This window comes from Megalops cyprinoides, chromosome 1 (genome assembly GCF_013368585.1).
Source record: "Megalops cyprinoides isolate fMegCyp1 chromosome 1, fMegCyp1.pri, whole genome shotgun sequence".
Lineage (NCBI taxonomy): Eukaryota > Metazoa > Chordata > Actinopteri > Elopiformes > Megalopidae > Megalops > Megalops cyprinoides.
In genome coordinates, this window is record NC_050583.1 from 34,471,948 (window position 1) to 34,489,166 (window position 17,219).

The following is a 17,219-nucleotide window of genomic DNA, read 5'->3' on the forward strand; positions in this document are numbered from 1 at the left end:
ATGATTGTCGAGGACCACACCTTTCCCTACAACACGTTGTAGTCTCTGGAATGACAAGAATTGATCACAGAGACTTAAAGGAACTGTTAAAACTAATGATGGTTTTATTTTATTTTATACTCTCATTTATATTATATTTTAAAAATTTAGAGGAAACAACACAGACCATACAGAAACTCGTTGTCAAAATGAACGTGTTGTGTTGTCATTCCTCCTGGAATATTCGTCAGTTATTGGGTCCCCATGTGTTGGGTCGTTTTGAACCAGTGAGTTAGAGCATGCTTGCCCACACGTACGGGAATGGATTAGGCTAATGTAAGATAAACATCATTTTGTGTTACAGGTCCTAAGCACAATGAAGCACAGATTATGAAGACTTCATTTTTTTATTCGATGTGCATGTCGATGCTGACGCTGTTGCACTAGCTACATTTGTTTTAAATTTAGGCATCGTGTTGCCAGAAAGTAATTCGTCCGGTCGATCTTCCCATGTCAGACAAACGCTTACGCCTTAAAAACGTCGTAAATCCAGGTAGCCAGTCAGCAAGTGAGCTGTAAACGGACATTACGGGGGTGAAGTAAACTTCCATTTCTATTAATCATTTTATTTTCCCCCCCGGTGTTGTCTATTCCCCTTCACTTGTCGACAAGACAAAATTGCTGAAACGTGCTTATTCGCTTTGGCAATTGTCTCATTTAAATAGCAGATCCAGGATCATCTTGTTCACATATTTCAGTCTAAACACTTTCGCATAGAGTAAGTTTGCTGATCCAGGATCAGAGCTTTTGGCAGAATCGTATAACCAATTACATTCCGTTCCTTTGGTGTGTGACGTGTTAGTGCAGTTGAGCACATGTCACGAGTAGGGCGGGTCTTCCGACCGACTGACAACAATCTGAAAAACAAAATGTATTAAATACAATAAATATCTTGCTAAGAAGGGAATTGCTGTAGACTCTCACCATGGCAGAAAAACCAGCAGAAAAAGGTAATGTGAACTAAAAAAAAAAGATTCGTTCCTGGCAGCGAGGCAGCTACTTGCTATCAAATAAAGTCGTCAGTGGTAGCTATGATTTCGCTAACGTCTTCTAGGTTAGCTAGTTCAGTTTGCTTTTGTGAGTTAGCTAGCTATAATTTGCTGGCTAGGTCAGTGATATTAAGCATCCCCTAGTTTAGTGTAACTAAACTTAGTGTAAACTTTGCAGCGTACTGAAATCAGAACAGTTTTCTAGCCTACCCTTTGAAATATGTAAAGTGTCTCTTAAATTAAGTACATATCCGAATTTGGGGCACTTGTCGCTCTTTTTCCCTGTTAACTGTACACATTTTGAATGAAGTGCGGACAGTCAAATTGCATATTTGAATGGGATGTGTCTAATGCAACGCGTGTCTTATCGTGTCCACCCCTTTCAGCGTTCTACCGTTTCTTGGTGCTGTTCTTCAACTGCTTGCTCACTTTCGGCTCTTACTTCTGCTTTGATATCCCGAGTGTGCTGCAGGAACAGTTTCAGGGGGTGAGTTGAAGCTCAGATTCACTTTGCTGTGTCATGTATGACAGAAATGGCAGTGCACAGATGTGAAGTCCACTTAACCTGGATTGAACATTACAAATAGCATGGTAGTGTGTTCTAGAGTTTAGGGCAGTGATTGTGTAACACCACGGTTGTGGGTTGAAAGTGTGACGATAATGTCGCACCTATGTGCCAGCTGTGACACCTAAATTGCTTTAGTAATGAATCACCTATGTTAATGAATTGTGTGTGTAATATAATCTCTGTAAGGCTCCCTGGATAATTCTGTCTACTCTTGTAAGGTATTGTAATATAGTATCATTTCAATTAAGGTGAAAATGCTATATAAAGGAGATTATGAGCAGCTGTCTGAACCATGGATATCATTCAGTGTCGTATGAGTGAGTCCTTTGTGGTGAAACAAGATTCTTACTTTATCTAACACTGTTCCCTCATTTACAGAACCTGACATGTCCCAATTCAACGGTGGTGAACGGAACAGTGCCCAACACGACAGCTGAATGTATTGAGGGTCTGGGGATGACACCCCAGGAGTATAACCTACTCTATGCCATATATGCCTGGACGTGAGTCTCACCAACCAAAGCATATGTATCCCTTACGTTTCACATTGACTGGAGGTGTAAGCACCAGAACATATGTCACGTTCACAGCAATTTCTGTCACTGATCATCAGAGACACATGTTTAGTCCATGCTTTCATGCACTAGATTTCATGCACCATATTTACTATGCCAGTACTTTTTGTTCTTGTTTGTACAGGAACGCACTGGTGGTGATCATGGCGGGGTTCCTCATTGACAAGTTGGGAAACCGCTGTAAGTCCATGATTGAGATTTGCATTGTTCTATGTGTCTGTCACACGGTGGCCCTGTGGTGCATTTGTATGTACTTGTGAGTTGCTACAAGTAGGAGTGATTCTAGAGTAATGGCTATCAGAAGGAGTGTTATGAATCCTGCTGTTGCCCTGGGCTTTTGTGTGGAGTATGGAAGGGGATTCCTTTGATGCTTCCATTTAACAGTGCATTGTAAGGCCTAACCTGAAGAACCTTATGATAAGAACCTGTGACCAGGTAAGTGATGTCGACCTTGCAGTTTTATTTAGACCTGTTTTAATACCATGGTCTTGCCGAAAGGCAAGTCATTTCTCAAGCTGCATGTTTTGGTATTAAATGCAGCTTTTCGCACAACAAAGCAAGGTGAACTGAGACCAAGGTCAGATCAGATCTATGCTGGAGCAAAGTACTGTATGAAATGGAGATATCAAAATATTGTAAGCAATCCCAATGTTAAGGGCAGGTCACAAAGTATGAACATTGCCAGAACACTTACCACAGATTTCTTATTCATTAGTCTTTTGGAACAAGTTAGGGTTCCTCTAACGGGGTTTGCTGTGATGAAGCATGATGATGAAGCTTGTGTTAACCTGTGTGCGTTAAAGCCTAAAATGATAGTTGTTGAAAAACACCAAACAGATTTTGTTTCAGTTTTTGTTGTTGTTTGTGATTTATATGATCTGTATTGATTAAAGTTATTGGCGCATTTTTATCTGCAAAATACTGTCAGAAGGTAAAAACAATACTTGTAACCGTTAACATAATATCATTCTCCCTGAAGACTGATCGATCAATAATCGCCCCTCTACACCACCAACAAATCGTAGTCAGACACGTGTGTCATTTACAGCCCTACTAAATACCTAAACAGCCTCTCATTAACATTCATTATTCCATTCATATTATTTGCCAAGTGATACATTTTTAAAAGAAATGGTACTTAATTGCAATGTTGTATTCATGTGCAAAACCCCTGGCTCTCGTGTGCATTTGAATTATGCAGTTGCTTGAATGTTTTAGCTGAAGCAGTGAAAAATGTTGCAGGCCAAATCGTCTATGTTCACTCTGCTGATTAAAGTCAGACATTTAGGCATCAAAAGTGGTGCCCATGGGTTAAATTTCTGAGGACCCCCTTTGTCAGAACTCTTAATTATAAAGACAGTCTGACTAAAGCTAACACGTCATTTTTTTAACTATTGTTTGTGTTATACCAGTAAGATGATTATCTAATCATCCCAGAATCCACATTATAAGATTGTTATCACTATATAGCTTCGGTGTATCTAGCTGTAAGGATCATGATTCCATAGCCACCACATGTATGACAATAAACACAGCAACAGCATTCAAGAAAAATATACCTAAATTTTGATTAAACTTAGTCCCTGCTAGAATGTGGTGAAATGCTAACAGATAATGTTGTTGTGTTCACTTGGCTGGAACTAATTGTTTCCTTGCAAAACCAGTAACTACAAGGTGTGAGGGGTGGCATTTTGACAGATACCTGCGACATTTTTCCCAGATGTTCAAGCACGCTATTTACATGTTAACACACAGGTTAGAGTTGTGACAATGGCAGACTGTCCCTAATCACAAATGAAATTAATTACACCCACGTGAATGAAGTCCAATCTAATCTATGGGATCGCAAAGTTATTCATGCTTCTCTGTGCTGGAAAGACAGGCTCTAACTTTGTCCTCTCTGTGGTCAAGAGACAGGTCCTGACCATGTGTGTCCTCTCTGGTGAAGAGGCAGGCACTGAGTGTGTGCTCATTCTCCTACAGTTGGTGTCTTCCTCTTCTCCTTCCTGACGGTCCTGGGTTCTGCCATCTTTGCATTGGGGTCTCACTTCAAGGGGACGGGCTATCTGCTGCCCCTCATGCTCACAGGCCGTTTGCTCTTTGGATCTGGAAACGGCTCCCTCACCAGTAAGGCCTCTGCATGCTGAACCCATTACCTTCACATCGCTGTGATCAGCTGTATATCAAATCTGCATGTGTAGTGTCCAATGAACAGGTGCTGAAGTTCTCCAGGGTCACCATCCTGCCTTTAATCTGCCAGACCTTAAGAATACACAGGAAATGTGAGGGCATCTGATAAAGTCAGACTGGGTAATCATATGGTTAAATATGAAGTTGTATTGATTTCAGAATCCCCAGGTGCTGAAAGCAAGACACTGCCCCGCAATGTGTGACAAATGCTGTGGTCAATACGAGGTTGTTGTTTATGATTTCCTTGTGGTCCAAAGGTTTGATAAAATCCCCTTAGTCTGTGCCAGTCACATAAGGACCGGGTTTCAGCAACAAATACAAATTCCTGTGGATTTTTCGAGTAATCAGAACATTCCATTGAGTTTGTATACAAAGCCCAAGTAATTTCACGGCATGCATTTTGTTATCGTAACAGAGATAGGGAAAATAAAACAGTAACCTATTTAGTCATGGAGATGTTAAAGGACAGCTTTTTTAATCATCCAGTACATGTAGTTAGACAATAATATGAAAACCATAAGCATTTGAAAATATGACTGACGGAAAGTATTTTGTGGATGCACCTTATTCCATATTCAAACTTTATTATTTAAAAAGCAGTATAATGTGGCTGCAACTTTGTTCACATCAATAAATGAACAAAAAAAGAGTACCATGCAGTTATTTGTTAAATGTGTGCTGATGCTATTTGCAGTGATAGTAGTGTTAAGAGTAGTGTTTGTATATTTTCTTTTATTGATACAAAAAATAGTGATTGAATTTCTTCTGTTAAATAACCCTTCTGAGTCAGATTATCAAGAGTATTAATATATTTGGAGGCCAATGCATATGACTTTGTGATCTTTCCAGTTAAGGAGCTCAATGTGCACAAAACATTTGTAGACACAAGGTTCTCGTCAGTAGTTACCCATTATGTCCTTACGCTGGTTGTATCTTCCTCAGTCGTCCAGAACCGAATCACCGCCTTCTGGTTTAAAGGGAAGGAGCTGGCCCTGGCTTTCGGCCTGACGCTGGCCTTCTCCCGCCTCGGCTCCGTCCTCAACTTCTTTTTTACCCAGAGGTTTGAGGCTCACTTTGGCATACAGTGGACCCTTTGGGGGGGTGAGTACGTAAGCCATATTTTTAAGTGATGGTTTGGTATGAAATTCTGATCTGCTCAAGTGCCGATTCAGTCTCTCTCAGTGTCAAGCACTGCCCTCTACTGGTAGTGTGTAAAATGGACAAGAACCATAATTTGCATTTAAGAGACTTGTGTAATTTTCCAGGTTGTGTTTAGGTGCCCCAATTTATGTTGTTATCGAAGAATATGTATTTTTATTTTCTAAAAGCACTTAAATGTATCCTGCAAGCACCCGCTGGTATGGTGCAGTCACATTATGTCACATTGTGTGCATGTGCTTGTGTATGCAGGTACCATTTTGTGTGTGGTGGGCTTCCTGGCAGCTATCACTGTCAGTGCCTTGGACAAGGTTGGCATGAAGCAGCTGGGCCTGGACGGAGCTATCCAGGAGGAGTCACGCAAAGTGGTGAGAGACTAGGCAAAATCAGCCCACCACAGAGACACAGACATACCACAGCTCTCCTCTCCTTTGTGCGGCTTTTGCTGATACCCCTCTGAACTTTCATTAACCTGATTTTGAGGAATCACTGATATGTGTGTCTTTAATGCTGCACAGATAAGAGTAATCACTGCATGCTGACCGCGCAGTCTCATTTTTGCTTATGTCCCTGTGTGTCCGCAGAGGGTGCAGGACGTACGCCAGCTGTCCCTCAGATACTGGCTGCTGGTTCTCACCATCATGTTCTTCTACAATGGTATCTTCCCCTTCATCGCCGATGCCAGGTAGGTGAACTTCTGTCCCATCTGAGAGTATATATTTAATCAGTCAGCCATTCAGTCTTTCAGTTAGTCAGTCTGTCAGTATATCAAAGAAGACCTCAATTCTCATGCTTGTTGGACTTGTTTTTCCAGGTAATTCATGGTACCATGGAAAATCGCCCTCTAATCCGCATTCACTGTGATGCAATCCCAAACTCTCCCTCTGTCTTGGTATTTGTTTCTTCTTACTGGTCCATCACAGCCTCTAGCATACCTGCAGTGTTTCTGTTTGTTTGATCATCTTAAGGCATTTTGCCAGGTTTGCAGCTGACATTCCTCTTGAGTAATCTGCAGACATAGTCATCCTGTTTGGATTGGAGTATTGTGTGTTCCTCACAAAGTTTGGGCTCTGTCCCCCCCCCCCCAAATTTCTGCAGTAAATTCATCCAGGACAAGTACAGCGGGTACAGCCAGAAGGAGGCCGCCTACATCGCTGGCGCTGTATACGACAGCTCCCTGGTGCTGTCTGCCGCCGTGGGCATTCTCATTGTGAGCATACAGTCAGCACCACTCAGCTTGCAGCCATATGCACCTGCAGGCTCATACAGCCAAAATCACATGTTCACTGCATCATCTGCTGTGGTCATAGGCCAGTATGGTGGTTAAATGCACAAAACACATATGATGGAGAGAGAGGAGACAAGAGTTGAGAGAGACAGCAGAGAGATCAGGCATTTTTCTTATCTTTTTGTACATGAGGCATAGGTGTGAAAATGAGTCCTGGCAGTAGCTTTGCACCATCTGGGACTGACCTGTGACTCACAGTTGTTACCATCTGGCCATTTGTCACCCTGAGGTTGCATGTGTTGACATTTACACGTGCAGCTGCTTGTATATTCATGCCTATGATGAACATAACAGAACTGAAACTGTACACATTTGCAGACTGCAGAATAATATGCAATATTATTTTTGCCACTCTTCAGCCTCTCTGTGGGCGGGTATATATGTGTAAGAGGAGTGTGTCTGTGTGCATGTGTATGTACGTCTGCACATATTTGGATGCACGTATATTCAGATTTACGTGCAAGGTCTTCACCACCACAAGTTGAGCAGTTGTAAGTATATCTTGCTATATATGGCAAGAATAATTTGAATATCAAAAACAGTGGCACTCAAAGCAAAATGCAGATGTCACTTTAGTGCAGCAAGTCAGTATGAAAGCCTGTAAGGACACATATACACAGATACACATACACTGTATGCACTGTGTGTGTCTCCATGGTCTAATTGTGTGTTCCACGTGTTTTAGGACTACGTGGGTCTCCGAGGCGTGCTTGCTGTGGCCTGCGCCATCCTCACACTGCCTGTCTTCGCTCTCCTGGCATTCACCTTTGTGCCCCCGCTGGTCTCCACCATCTGGTTGGGGGTCACCTACTCTTTTGCTGCTGTGAGTAACACACACCTGTTCACCTGCAAGCACACCTGGCACCGGCCGTTGTGTCGAACGGACTGACGGATTTCATAATTCGTTCATTGCATTTTATTTGGGAACTGAAATAAAAATACAAAAATATGTAATCAAACGTCACATACACAAAAAGTAGTCTAACAACCGCAAAGGTGGTTGTTCTGCCGTTGTGAGGTAATTGTGTGGCTTGAGTTTAGCAGCACTTTTTTATTGGACATGCACGGCCTTGTGTGACCCTTTACGGCTGATAGGAGAGCAAAGTACACGAGCTCATGTGAGGACCTGCTGATGACAAGCATTCCATTCTGTCAGTGAACTAGTTAGAGCACATTAAGTAACAGCAATCAGATTTAGGGTCCTCCCTGCTGTCTGACTGCAGGGAAAGCTCATATTAGCCCACAGGCTGCTGATAGGAGAGCAAAACAAGTTCCCTACCTGCACTCCCCTTCACATGGGAATTTGCATAGTGTAGGATCATTGCATTAAAGAAACCATGACTATGCTGTAGGGATGAAGGTTAATTTGATTAGGGTACTCGCAGACATACTTCAGTCAACTGTAGGGAGGTCAAAATCTGTAAAAATCATTTGGTAAGGTCTTGATGGATTTTTGCTGTGATGAAGCCTTCCTTCCCTGAAACACAGTTCAGCTCAAGTTGGCCTGTTGCTGAAACCAAAAAACATTCAGCTTAGCTCTGCCACTACAAACAGTAGACAAGGCACTGTTTCCTATTTAAGTGATGTCTGTGACAAATTGTAGACAAACTTGCCTTGTCTTTATAATTCGGTGTCAGTTGGTGTGTGCAGCTGGAATAATGTGATAACCCATAGTCTTGTTTGGTAAATTCCAAATGGAATTTTATTACAATGCTAATGCATGCCTTCACAGCCAGATGCCTCATCTAAAGTAGAGCAATATATAAGCATTGTGTGTGATCAACAGCTTAACCCACTGTTTATTACCGTGGCAAGATAACAGCACAGGGGCAGCACTATTCTTGTAAAGTGCCTTGGTTGATAAATGCCACGGTGCATTGCACGTTGTCTGGCCCCACCTACAGAAAATCGAAACACTGAAATTGTTTTTCCACAGAGCTGATCATATGCAGGCTGATCAGTGCCTGGAATGGTGGACTGAGAGGAATTTCAGAGCTGTTTAGTCTCAGGTCCTTTTAGCCAGTCCTGACTTGAGTAGCGTCTGGCGTGATAAGAGGAGGTAGATATTTATAGACCATGCAAGCCTGACTGGCAAAATTTTTATCTTTGTTACACAGAAGTTTACTCCAGCAGACTATTCAGCTGTATTGTGCATGTCACTGTGGTCGTAGGCTATAAATGTGATAACACAACTACTTTTTGGACAAAGCAGTATTAACAATACATTTTTTTTTCACAAGAAACCACACACGTTCTTTGTAAATAAATGCATGCTCTCACTTTTCAGGCAAGTATGTGGCCTTCCATACCACTGGTTGTGCCTCAGGCAACTCTGGGGACAGCCATGGGTCTCGCCACCTCAGTACAGATGATTGGCATTGGCATCTCCAACCTTATTGTGGGGCAGATTCTCGGAACCAAGTCCAGGTACACTGCTGACAGCTGGTATCTAGTAACCCTGAGGAAATGTACCCCACAGCTTTGATTTTTTTTATAACTTTATACAAATGCACAGTTCAAGCATTTTTCAATTTAAGTGATTCACACATGTTTACATAACCCTTAAACTGATGAATTAGAGCAATGAGCGTTGAAGTGCTGTTGTCTGTGTGCCTGTCTGTCCCTGGGCAGTGATGCCAAGATCCCTCTGTGGCGCTGGCAGAGGATGATGATCTTCATGCTGGCCAACACCATAAGCTGCATCATCACCTCTGTGCTGCTCAATGTCATTGACCACCGGCAGGTCAGCAAGCCGCTCATCTCCCCATCCGACAGCCCCCTTCATTTCCCATCTCCCACTTTCTGCTTTCTCTTTCCTTCTACTGGTTCAAAACCAGCTAAGAATTCCATGCAATTGAAAAAGCACGTTGGTTTTACAACTGTTATCTGTCTAGGATGAGACATGCATGTCATATCTGCTGTTTCTTAATGTATGATGTTGAATATTATTTGTAGCTCCAAATAATGAGTTGAGTTCAGATATTGCTATTAGTTACCATTTATGGTATTGTATTTCCCTTGATCTGTCTTACTTTATATTTCAAGTGATAGATATTTTGACACAATTTAAGGCATTCCATGGGAAACAGCTGATTGATATAAAACATGTGAGCTGCTACTGTAATGTCAGTTGTGAAGTCTAATGTGCTCTTGTTTTCTCAGGGTGGGACCCTGAATAAGACCACAAAGAGATCTGCAGTGCAGCAACCCCCAGCCCCTCCAGACAGAGACCCCTTGCTGGAGGGAGAGGAGGGGCAGGAGGAAGAAGCATCTGTCCGTTCCCCTTCCATCAACAGCAGCTAGCCGTACCTCTGCTAAAACCTGACATGGATGCTAAAGGGATACCATACATGCGCACCTCCCCCAAGGAACCTCTGCATTTGCAGACTGACAGCACGGCTGGACCAGCAGTTAACAGTCTGACTATGCTTTTTTAGATCTTTTAACCATGCATGCAATGTGCCATTCAAAAGGCAGTATCAAAAGACTAATTTCCAGTGACTGACATAAACTTGGCATTTTAAATGAGCCAATTATGTGTTGGTATACCATGCAGCAAACAGTATGCATTATACATACAGGATTTAAATACTGCTAAAGGGAGACGGACAGGATCACTTTCAGGCGATTTTAACATGCAGTTTTGTAGCCCGTGATTCAGGGCGATTTTTACAGAGATGTTGTAAGGACTCAACAGCTACACAGTCCTGATATTTGCAGAATTTCCTAGTTAATGTGGTTCTACAAATGGCTGCCTGGTACTTAAGTATCTAAGGGAAGATTTTCATATATACCACTTTCCATATTAAGGTCATTTTATTTTTGTGGAAACATTACCACTTAATTTTAAACATACTGTCATTTCTTTTTAGCATTTTAATAAAAAAACACTTTCTAGTGTTTGCAGTAGACTAATGTGCATCTTCCATCCCAAATTTTTGGACTTCCTAATTTTTAAAATGGGCCACACATCAAATCTACCAAATCAAAAAGATGTGCATGTTCAAAACAATGTGTAAATGGAAAAAATAAAGCAGGGGGAACAAGTAATACAAGTTTATTGCAATGCACAGACCACAGGGTTTCCACTCCCATGCTACACTTTGGCTGTCAGGCATGGTTGCATGTTGAAAAGGCACACGCAGAAAAGGCTGGCACTTGGTCAGAGTGAAAACACTTGGAAAGCCAACACTCAGCAGGGCTTCCTCCTGGCTGTGGAATCCTCATCTTATTCACTCTGGTTTCTGTCCCACTCCCCCCCAGAGTTCACATTTGTCTTGCAGTTTTAATTTAAAACATAAAATGCCTTTCCACAGTTTGAATACCACATTCTTTTAGCAGAACCAGCAATGGTAAAAACAGAAACCCCTACATAATGGTTATTTGCATCAGCCATCTACATACAAAATAAACAATAAAAGGAAAAAGATTAAAGTACTCTTGTTTGGGGGTTTAGTACTCAATTTTTCTGTTCATTACATTTTTGATGTTGTCCCTGAACATTTCTTCACATTTCTAGCAAAGGAACAAGACAGAGTAACTTCAAGAGCTTTACACTTACTCAAGACTAAAAAGGAAAGTATCAGTCAGAAGAAAACATACATTAAAATATATTTCTTTAAGGGCATTAATTCTACCCTTCCAAAACATAATGCGAACTTGACAAAAATTATTTGCTCAAGCTGGGATACCTTGCAAGTATGGAGACAGAATGGAGATACTGCAGGAAAGAGAACCTTGGGTTACTGCATGACCTTTTAAGACTAATCGGCATGAGGTCTCATCTAGGGCTGACAGACCCCTTCTCCACCAAGGCAGTTTGAGGGCCGGTTCGGAGCTGGTGCCTAATCTCGAACCAGTTCTTCGTGTTTCGTCAGCCAAAGAACCGGCTCTCGGCCAGGAAAACTGGTTTGAGAGCAGCACCAACACTTTGCTGGTCTAGAACCAAGAACCGCTTACATCAGGGGCTGGGAGCAGGATTAACATGACCAACAAAACCAACTAAAACTTTGTGACTGCCATTTTTAAAACACCCAGAGGTAGTGTAGCATCTAGTCTTTCTAGAAGAAAAACCAGAGTTTTATTTTTCAGATGTTTCGCCTTGTTACCAGCCAGCAATGAATTTCTTAGCTGTTTAGCGAGCTACCAATTTCTCACATCAATGTTAGGAACGTAACACTGATGGCTAGCTAGCTGTTGGTCAGCTAACATTACCCAAGCAAGCATAGCTACTAATTTTGTAGACCGTAACCTTGGTAACAGTAGCTAAAGTTAGCATGCTACTTTCTAACATAGCCTTTTGTGAAGCCAAATGTTAAGTGACGTTGGTAGGTGAGTAAATGGCAAACATTGTATAAAGTGTAGTGGACAAGTTTTTTTTTTTTTTTTTTTAAAGCACTGTTCTCTTGTTTTTGTTGTTGTTCTTTGTTCCTGCTAGCTTGGCGCTAGCGGGAAAGCAGAGACAGTGACGTAATGATGTGACTCTATGGTGGCTCTTTAGCCCATGGAAAAGCAAACTGGTTCTTAGAAGGTTCACAAGTTGAACCAACTCCGAACCGGCGCTAGCACCAGCCCAGAACTAGCGCCTAGTTCACGTTGGTGGAAAAGGGATAACAGAGAGGAAGGAACCCCTTTCATTTGTTTTTAAATTCATGCATCAGTTCCAGTAACCAAGAGCTTCAGTCTAAACCCACTGAGTCTTGCAATTCCAAATTTACATGTACAAAATTTGAAATGCATTTCTTCAACCGGCACGAGAAATGGTTCTGAATTTGGGGTTAAGCGTTTGATTGAAGCCATTCCTTTACCACAACAAAACAAACATCATCAGTATAAGACTTGGGGTAAGAAACATTTGCTGACAATTTCAGCAGAGGTTCCCTACTGCATAGAAAGAAAGAGAAAGTGCAAAAGGAGTTATGGGGAGAGAGTGGCTAGCTGAGGTCATCAGTAGAAGGCCACACTGGACTTGCCCCCAGGGGGATGGATGACCTTGTTGTGGGATCGAGGTCGGGGGCCCAACCGGGGTTCATGGTTGTCCACTGGGGGCTGGCATGGCGACAGATCTGCCTGCTGCTTGGGAGTGTCCTCCTTGCTGGGTGTTGATGGTGCTGAAGCTTTCTCTGCTGGCTTTTCCACCTGCTTTGGGACTGGAACAGAGACAAACAGACTTAGTGAAACTGATGCCGCTTCCTGAGGCTTAAGCATCTGAACGAAATCTGTACACGCAGCTAGCTGAATCTTACTGACAGGAATCTATATACTGCTGCTTGTGTGTGGATATAGTGTATGAATCAAGTTTTTCCTTTGTTCTCTCTTAAATCAGTCTTTATATGAATGTTTCATCTAAGACTGCTTCGAAAGAACAAAGTGCAATTGGCACTACTGCTACACAGCAGTATTAAGGCAGATTCCTGGATAACAAGACAAAAGCATGTGAAAACAATACCTAAAGTAGCTGAGGCCACCAGTGACCACACTGAAACACAATACATGTAAATTTCACTGCTTTATAAATAACTAGAACATAGTAAGTGTACCACTTTAAGATTAGTCCTTTACCGCTGTTGCTATAGTTTTGAAAGTCAGGAAACATTGTACTGTGCTAAATTGACAATTTCCTCACTGTAAGGTGAATGATTTTGAGAGTGAGAGGAACAACCAATCTGCCTACTGCACCATTTATTCAGCATACTGCTGGCCTCGCAAAGTTCACCATCAATTTTATTTCAGTCCCCAAGTTTGATGCCTGAGCAATGCATTGTTGTTCGCAGAGCACTCACCTTCAGGTTGTGGTGTGGCATTCACACCAATGTTATCCTGTAGAGACAAAAGCGAAAAACGTCAATATATGCACACAATATGCACACAAAAACTCACGGTATTAAGATATTTAAGTCAGGAATTATATTTATTATGCATTTTGTTTGACATTTACAAGTTCTTACATTCATCAACTGTCCAGTTATCTATGAAATTCTGAAGAACAAAACCAGCAACAGCTCCACGGAACCATCCATACTAACTATACCATTTTCTCAGAGGGATTCAGTGTCTGTAGGCTCTCATTCCAGTCAGGTACTTAACCTCATAAGTCAATTAATCATTGTCTTAGTTGAACAAATTTAGCATCTCTCCACAGTTCAGACTTAGGGATTAAAATAAAGCTTGGAAAAACGGCTGGACTGCAGTCCTCCCAGGGCAGTTATTTAGCCCCGAATTACACTGTACTTAAACTAGCACAGTGGCTACCTTTGGCTTGTTAGGGTGGCTGCGGACAGTCGGTGGATTGCCCACTGCCTCCCCAAAAATGTTGCTGCTCACTCCACCAGCAGGAACTGGTCTCTGCTGAGGAGTAGGTTCCACTGCTTCAGCAAATATCCCACTGCTCTTGCCTCCTGCGCTCAAGAGAAGGAAGGGCAGTTTGTAACATTAATATAGCAATAGCAACCTATTCCACTTTCAGGTGTTAATTACTTTCAGTCCAGCAAATCATGAGAAAACCATACACACCAAATAATGTCACCTCCAATTTTACCTGCAGAGCCATTCCAATTCATTTTCAGGAAAGACACAGGGTTGCAATTCAGAGGCATTATATTTGCTTATCAGATCTTATCCAGAGAAATTTACAGAACACATGTTATCCATTTATACAGCTATATACAAAGACAATTCAGGTTTAGTACTTTGCCCAAGGGTACAACTGCAGTAGTCTACCTGAGAATTGAACTGGTGACCTTTTGTTTGTTTGGATATATGGCTGGGATTCCTTCACTTCCTGTTGCCACATTCAAGTGCAGAAGAGACAAAGGTTGGGGAAAAATGGTGCATTGCCTGTATCTTTTTTATTATTATTATTATTGCCATTACCGAACCGGGACCTGAGTACCTCATTTCGTTCCCTGTCATGCAAAACATGTCCTGAAATGACAATTAAACATCCTTATCCTTATCTGAGAGTTTGCATTGTGCAGACTAAATTTCAACCCTGTACTTTTGCAAAATTGAAAATGACAGATTTCTGTCATTTTGTTTCTTTCAGGTCAGATTTGGTTTAACATTAGCAATAACTTCTGCAAGATCAAAGAGATATGGCATGTACTGCAAATTACTGTGAATAGCTTGAGCCTACTGATAACCAGAAGACAGAATGATAGTTCTGGTCTTGTGACAACCCACTCAAGACAGGGTTAAATACAGGAAATTATTTTTCACTAAGCCCTTCTTCATAGTGGAAGTAGAGGAAACTTGACAGCTGAAGTTGGGGGAAGGGCAACAGAGTTAATTCTGACCTCATTTGCCCATTTCACAATGCCACCATTGTTGCCAGAGGAAGGGCAACACTTAAAACAGCACTAAAAGTGATGGTTTTCTTTGATCTTGGTCTCACAGTGTGGTGATGATTTTCATACCTATACCCTAAGAACTGCTCAGCTGTGACTGAGAACCCTCCTCGGGTCTATTCACCTTATCCAAAACACCTCACCTGGTGGGTTTGTCCTCTTGGGGCAACCCAGAGGTTCATCTGGAGGGGCAAAAATGGTGGAGGCCATCTTGTTTGCCCGACTCCCGGCAGAGGCTGTTTCATCTCCACCCCCAAATATGTTACTGGAGCCTCCTCCGGGGGGTCTGAGTACCCTGAAAAGGAAACCCCGTAAAGTATTATCTCTGCTTTAGAACCCACTACGAGCCTCCTCTTTGCCTCTTGTTCCAAACAAGAAAATCAACGAAACGCCATAAACCTGACAGTAACTTTCAGTGGGTCATGTTAGTAAACCGCAGGGCGCCTTCGACCGAAATGAATGTGGAACTGAGGGGCATTATTTTGTCGGAGTGGGGCGGTGGCATTTCTCTTATTACTAGAGAAGGTTGCTGAATGGAGCGACATGCGACGCCCTAAGCGGCTTCTTCCTGTCCTCGCAAGAAGACAACCAACTAAAGTTAACGAGCCGATTAAACGCATTATATAAGGCCACAATGGTAAGCAAGGCCGAGCTCTTTTCCAAATTTGTGACTCTCGTCAATGATCGGGACTTGAGCCGCCCTTCAAAACGTCATCAAGGGAACAATGCTTAAGTAATTTTGTGTAAAGATTGCAAAACCAACCGCGCTTGTTCGTGAAAATTTAGCTAGCTAAAGAGTTTGGCCAACTTTATGTGCGAAGCTTGGTCGCTAACGCCTGTTAACAACAGTGGTTAGCTAGGTAGCCTTCTTAATTCAACGATACTTATGCAGATATACCGGTTAAGCAATAAACTACTAACTCAGGCGTTAAGATTTAGATAACCAACGTCTACTGAGTATTTTAAGATAAGGGCTCAGTCCATGTCCCAGAATGTAAGCAACGCCACGTGGAAATGTAAATAGCTTGCTGAGTAGTCAGCTCTGCTGCAACCTACAGAAAACCCCATCAGTGACGCTACGCAAGCGGCTCGCTACCGTTGTTTAAATACGTAGGTGTTGTACTGTGAAGAGGTATTCGCTTCAATTTACCGCGCAAGATATCCATTAAATACTTAACTAGCTAGCTTTTCCAGAACTTCAAACACTGTCTGAATAACACGGTTACTGATAGGGAACATCATGTAGTTAGCTAAATGATCTCCATTGCTTTACTTGGAAATACGGAAGGGGTCAGGCTGCGCAGCTAGCTAGAGAGCAAGCGAACTAACGTTTGCAAGAAGAAAAGTTTTCACGTCGACCAGTCCGTTAGCTGCTCGTATTTTGATAGTGGTGAATCCCGCACCTTGCACGAATTCGTGGGGATTAGCGAAAAATGCCGTATTATGGCAATGTCAATGTACTGCAGAACTCCTTTGTTAGAAACTTTAAAGTGTTAGGTAGTTAGCTAGTTACTAGCGGCACTCTTTGTGAAAATGCTGGCTAGTCAGCTAATGTTACTTACCGTGAGCTTGGTTTGGCACTTGCATCCATTCCCTGAAATGTATTTGTTGAAGTCATGCTTCTGGTTTTCTTCTCTTACACGTTAAACACCGAGATATGATACAGAAATCCGACGTTACCTTTGCAAGTCATCAGCTAGCAAGCACTACATTCGTTACAACTACATCCGATAAAAAAAAACCCAAGCGACCCCGCCTAGTGTGGGTTGGTAGGTACTTGAAAAAACCAGTCGATGAGGAGCTGAGGTGTGAGTGGCGTTACAACGCATCACTCACAGCACGGTGCTGTTCCATTGGGTGTAGAGAAATATTAACGGTGCTTTATGCATGCTCATATAATTGGTTGAGTGGCGTGTCAATTTTTTCATATATTTATTTATTTTTTTTGCAAGGTGCGGAAATCGAAATTGGGTGTATGTTTTATTTAGCCCTAGATGCAATGTAAGTTCTTCTATACTCTGATTAGTCCGGCAGTCAGTCTGCACCCCTCAGTTAGAATGGGATAGG

At 42.1% G+C, this 17,219-nt stretch overlaps 2 protein-coding genes across 2 annotated transcripts; one reads left to right on the forward strand and one right to left on the reverse strand.

Annotated features, from left to right (window-relative positions):
• The first annotated feature begins 872 nt into the window (after positions 1 to 872).
• On the forward strand, positions 873 to 11,679 carry mfsd1l (major facilitator superfamily domain containing 1-like). Its single transcript, XM_036519643.1, has 13 exons — positions 873 to 989; positions 1,415 to 1,515; positions 1,975 to 2,099; positions 2,296 to 2,351; positions 4,155 to 4,298; positions 5,304 to 5,462; positions 5,772 to 5,887; positions 6,104 to 6,204; positions 6,618 to 6,729; positions 7,493 to 7,630; positions 9,095 to 9,234; positions 9,439 to 9,550; positions 9,970 to 11,679. The coding sequence occupies exons 1-13, from the start codon at positions 965 to 967 to the stop codon at positions 10,108 to 10,110; spliced, it is 1,470 nt and encodes a 489-aa protein (XP_036375536.1). The 5' UTR covers positions 873 to 964; the 3' UTR covers positions 10,111 to 11,679.
• A 526-nt stretch (positions 11,680 to 12,205) lies between these two features.
• On the reverse strand, positions 12,206 to 16,887 carry LOC118783670 (jupiter microtubule associated homolog 2-like). Its single transcript, XM_036537625.1, has 5 exons — positions 16,715 to 16,887; positions 15,296 to 15,447; positions 14,059 to 14,204; positions 13,590 to 13,626; positions 12,206 to 12,956 (listed from the first exon to the last, which is right to left on the reverse strand). Exons 1-5 carry the CDS (start codon positions 16,768 to 16,770, stop codon positions 12,754 to 12,756), a joined length of 594 nt encoding a protein of 197 aa, XP_036393518.1. The 5' UTR covers positions 16,771 to 16,887; the 3' UTR covers positions 12,206 to 12,753.
• Between the last annotated feature and the right edge of the window lie 332 nt (positions 16,888 to 17,219).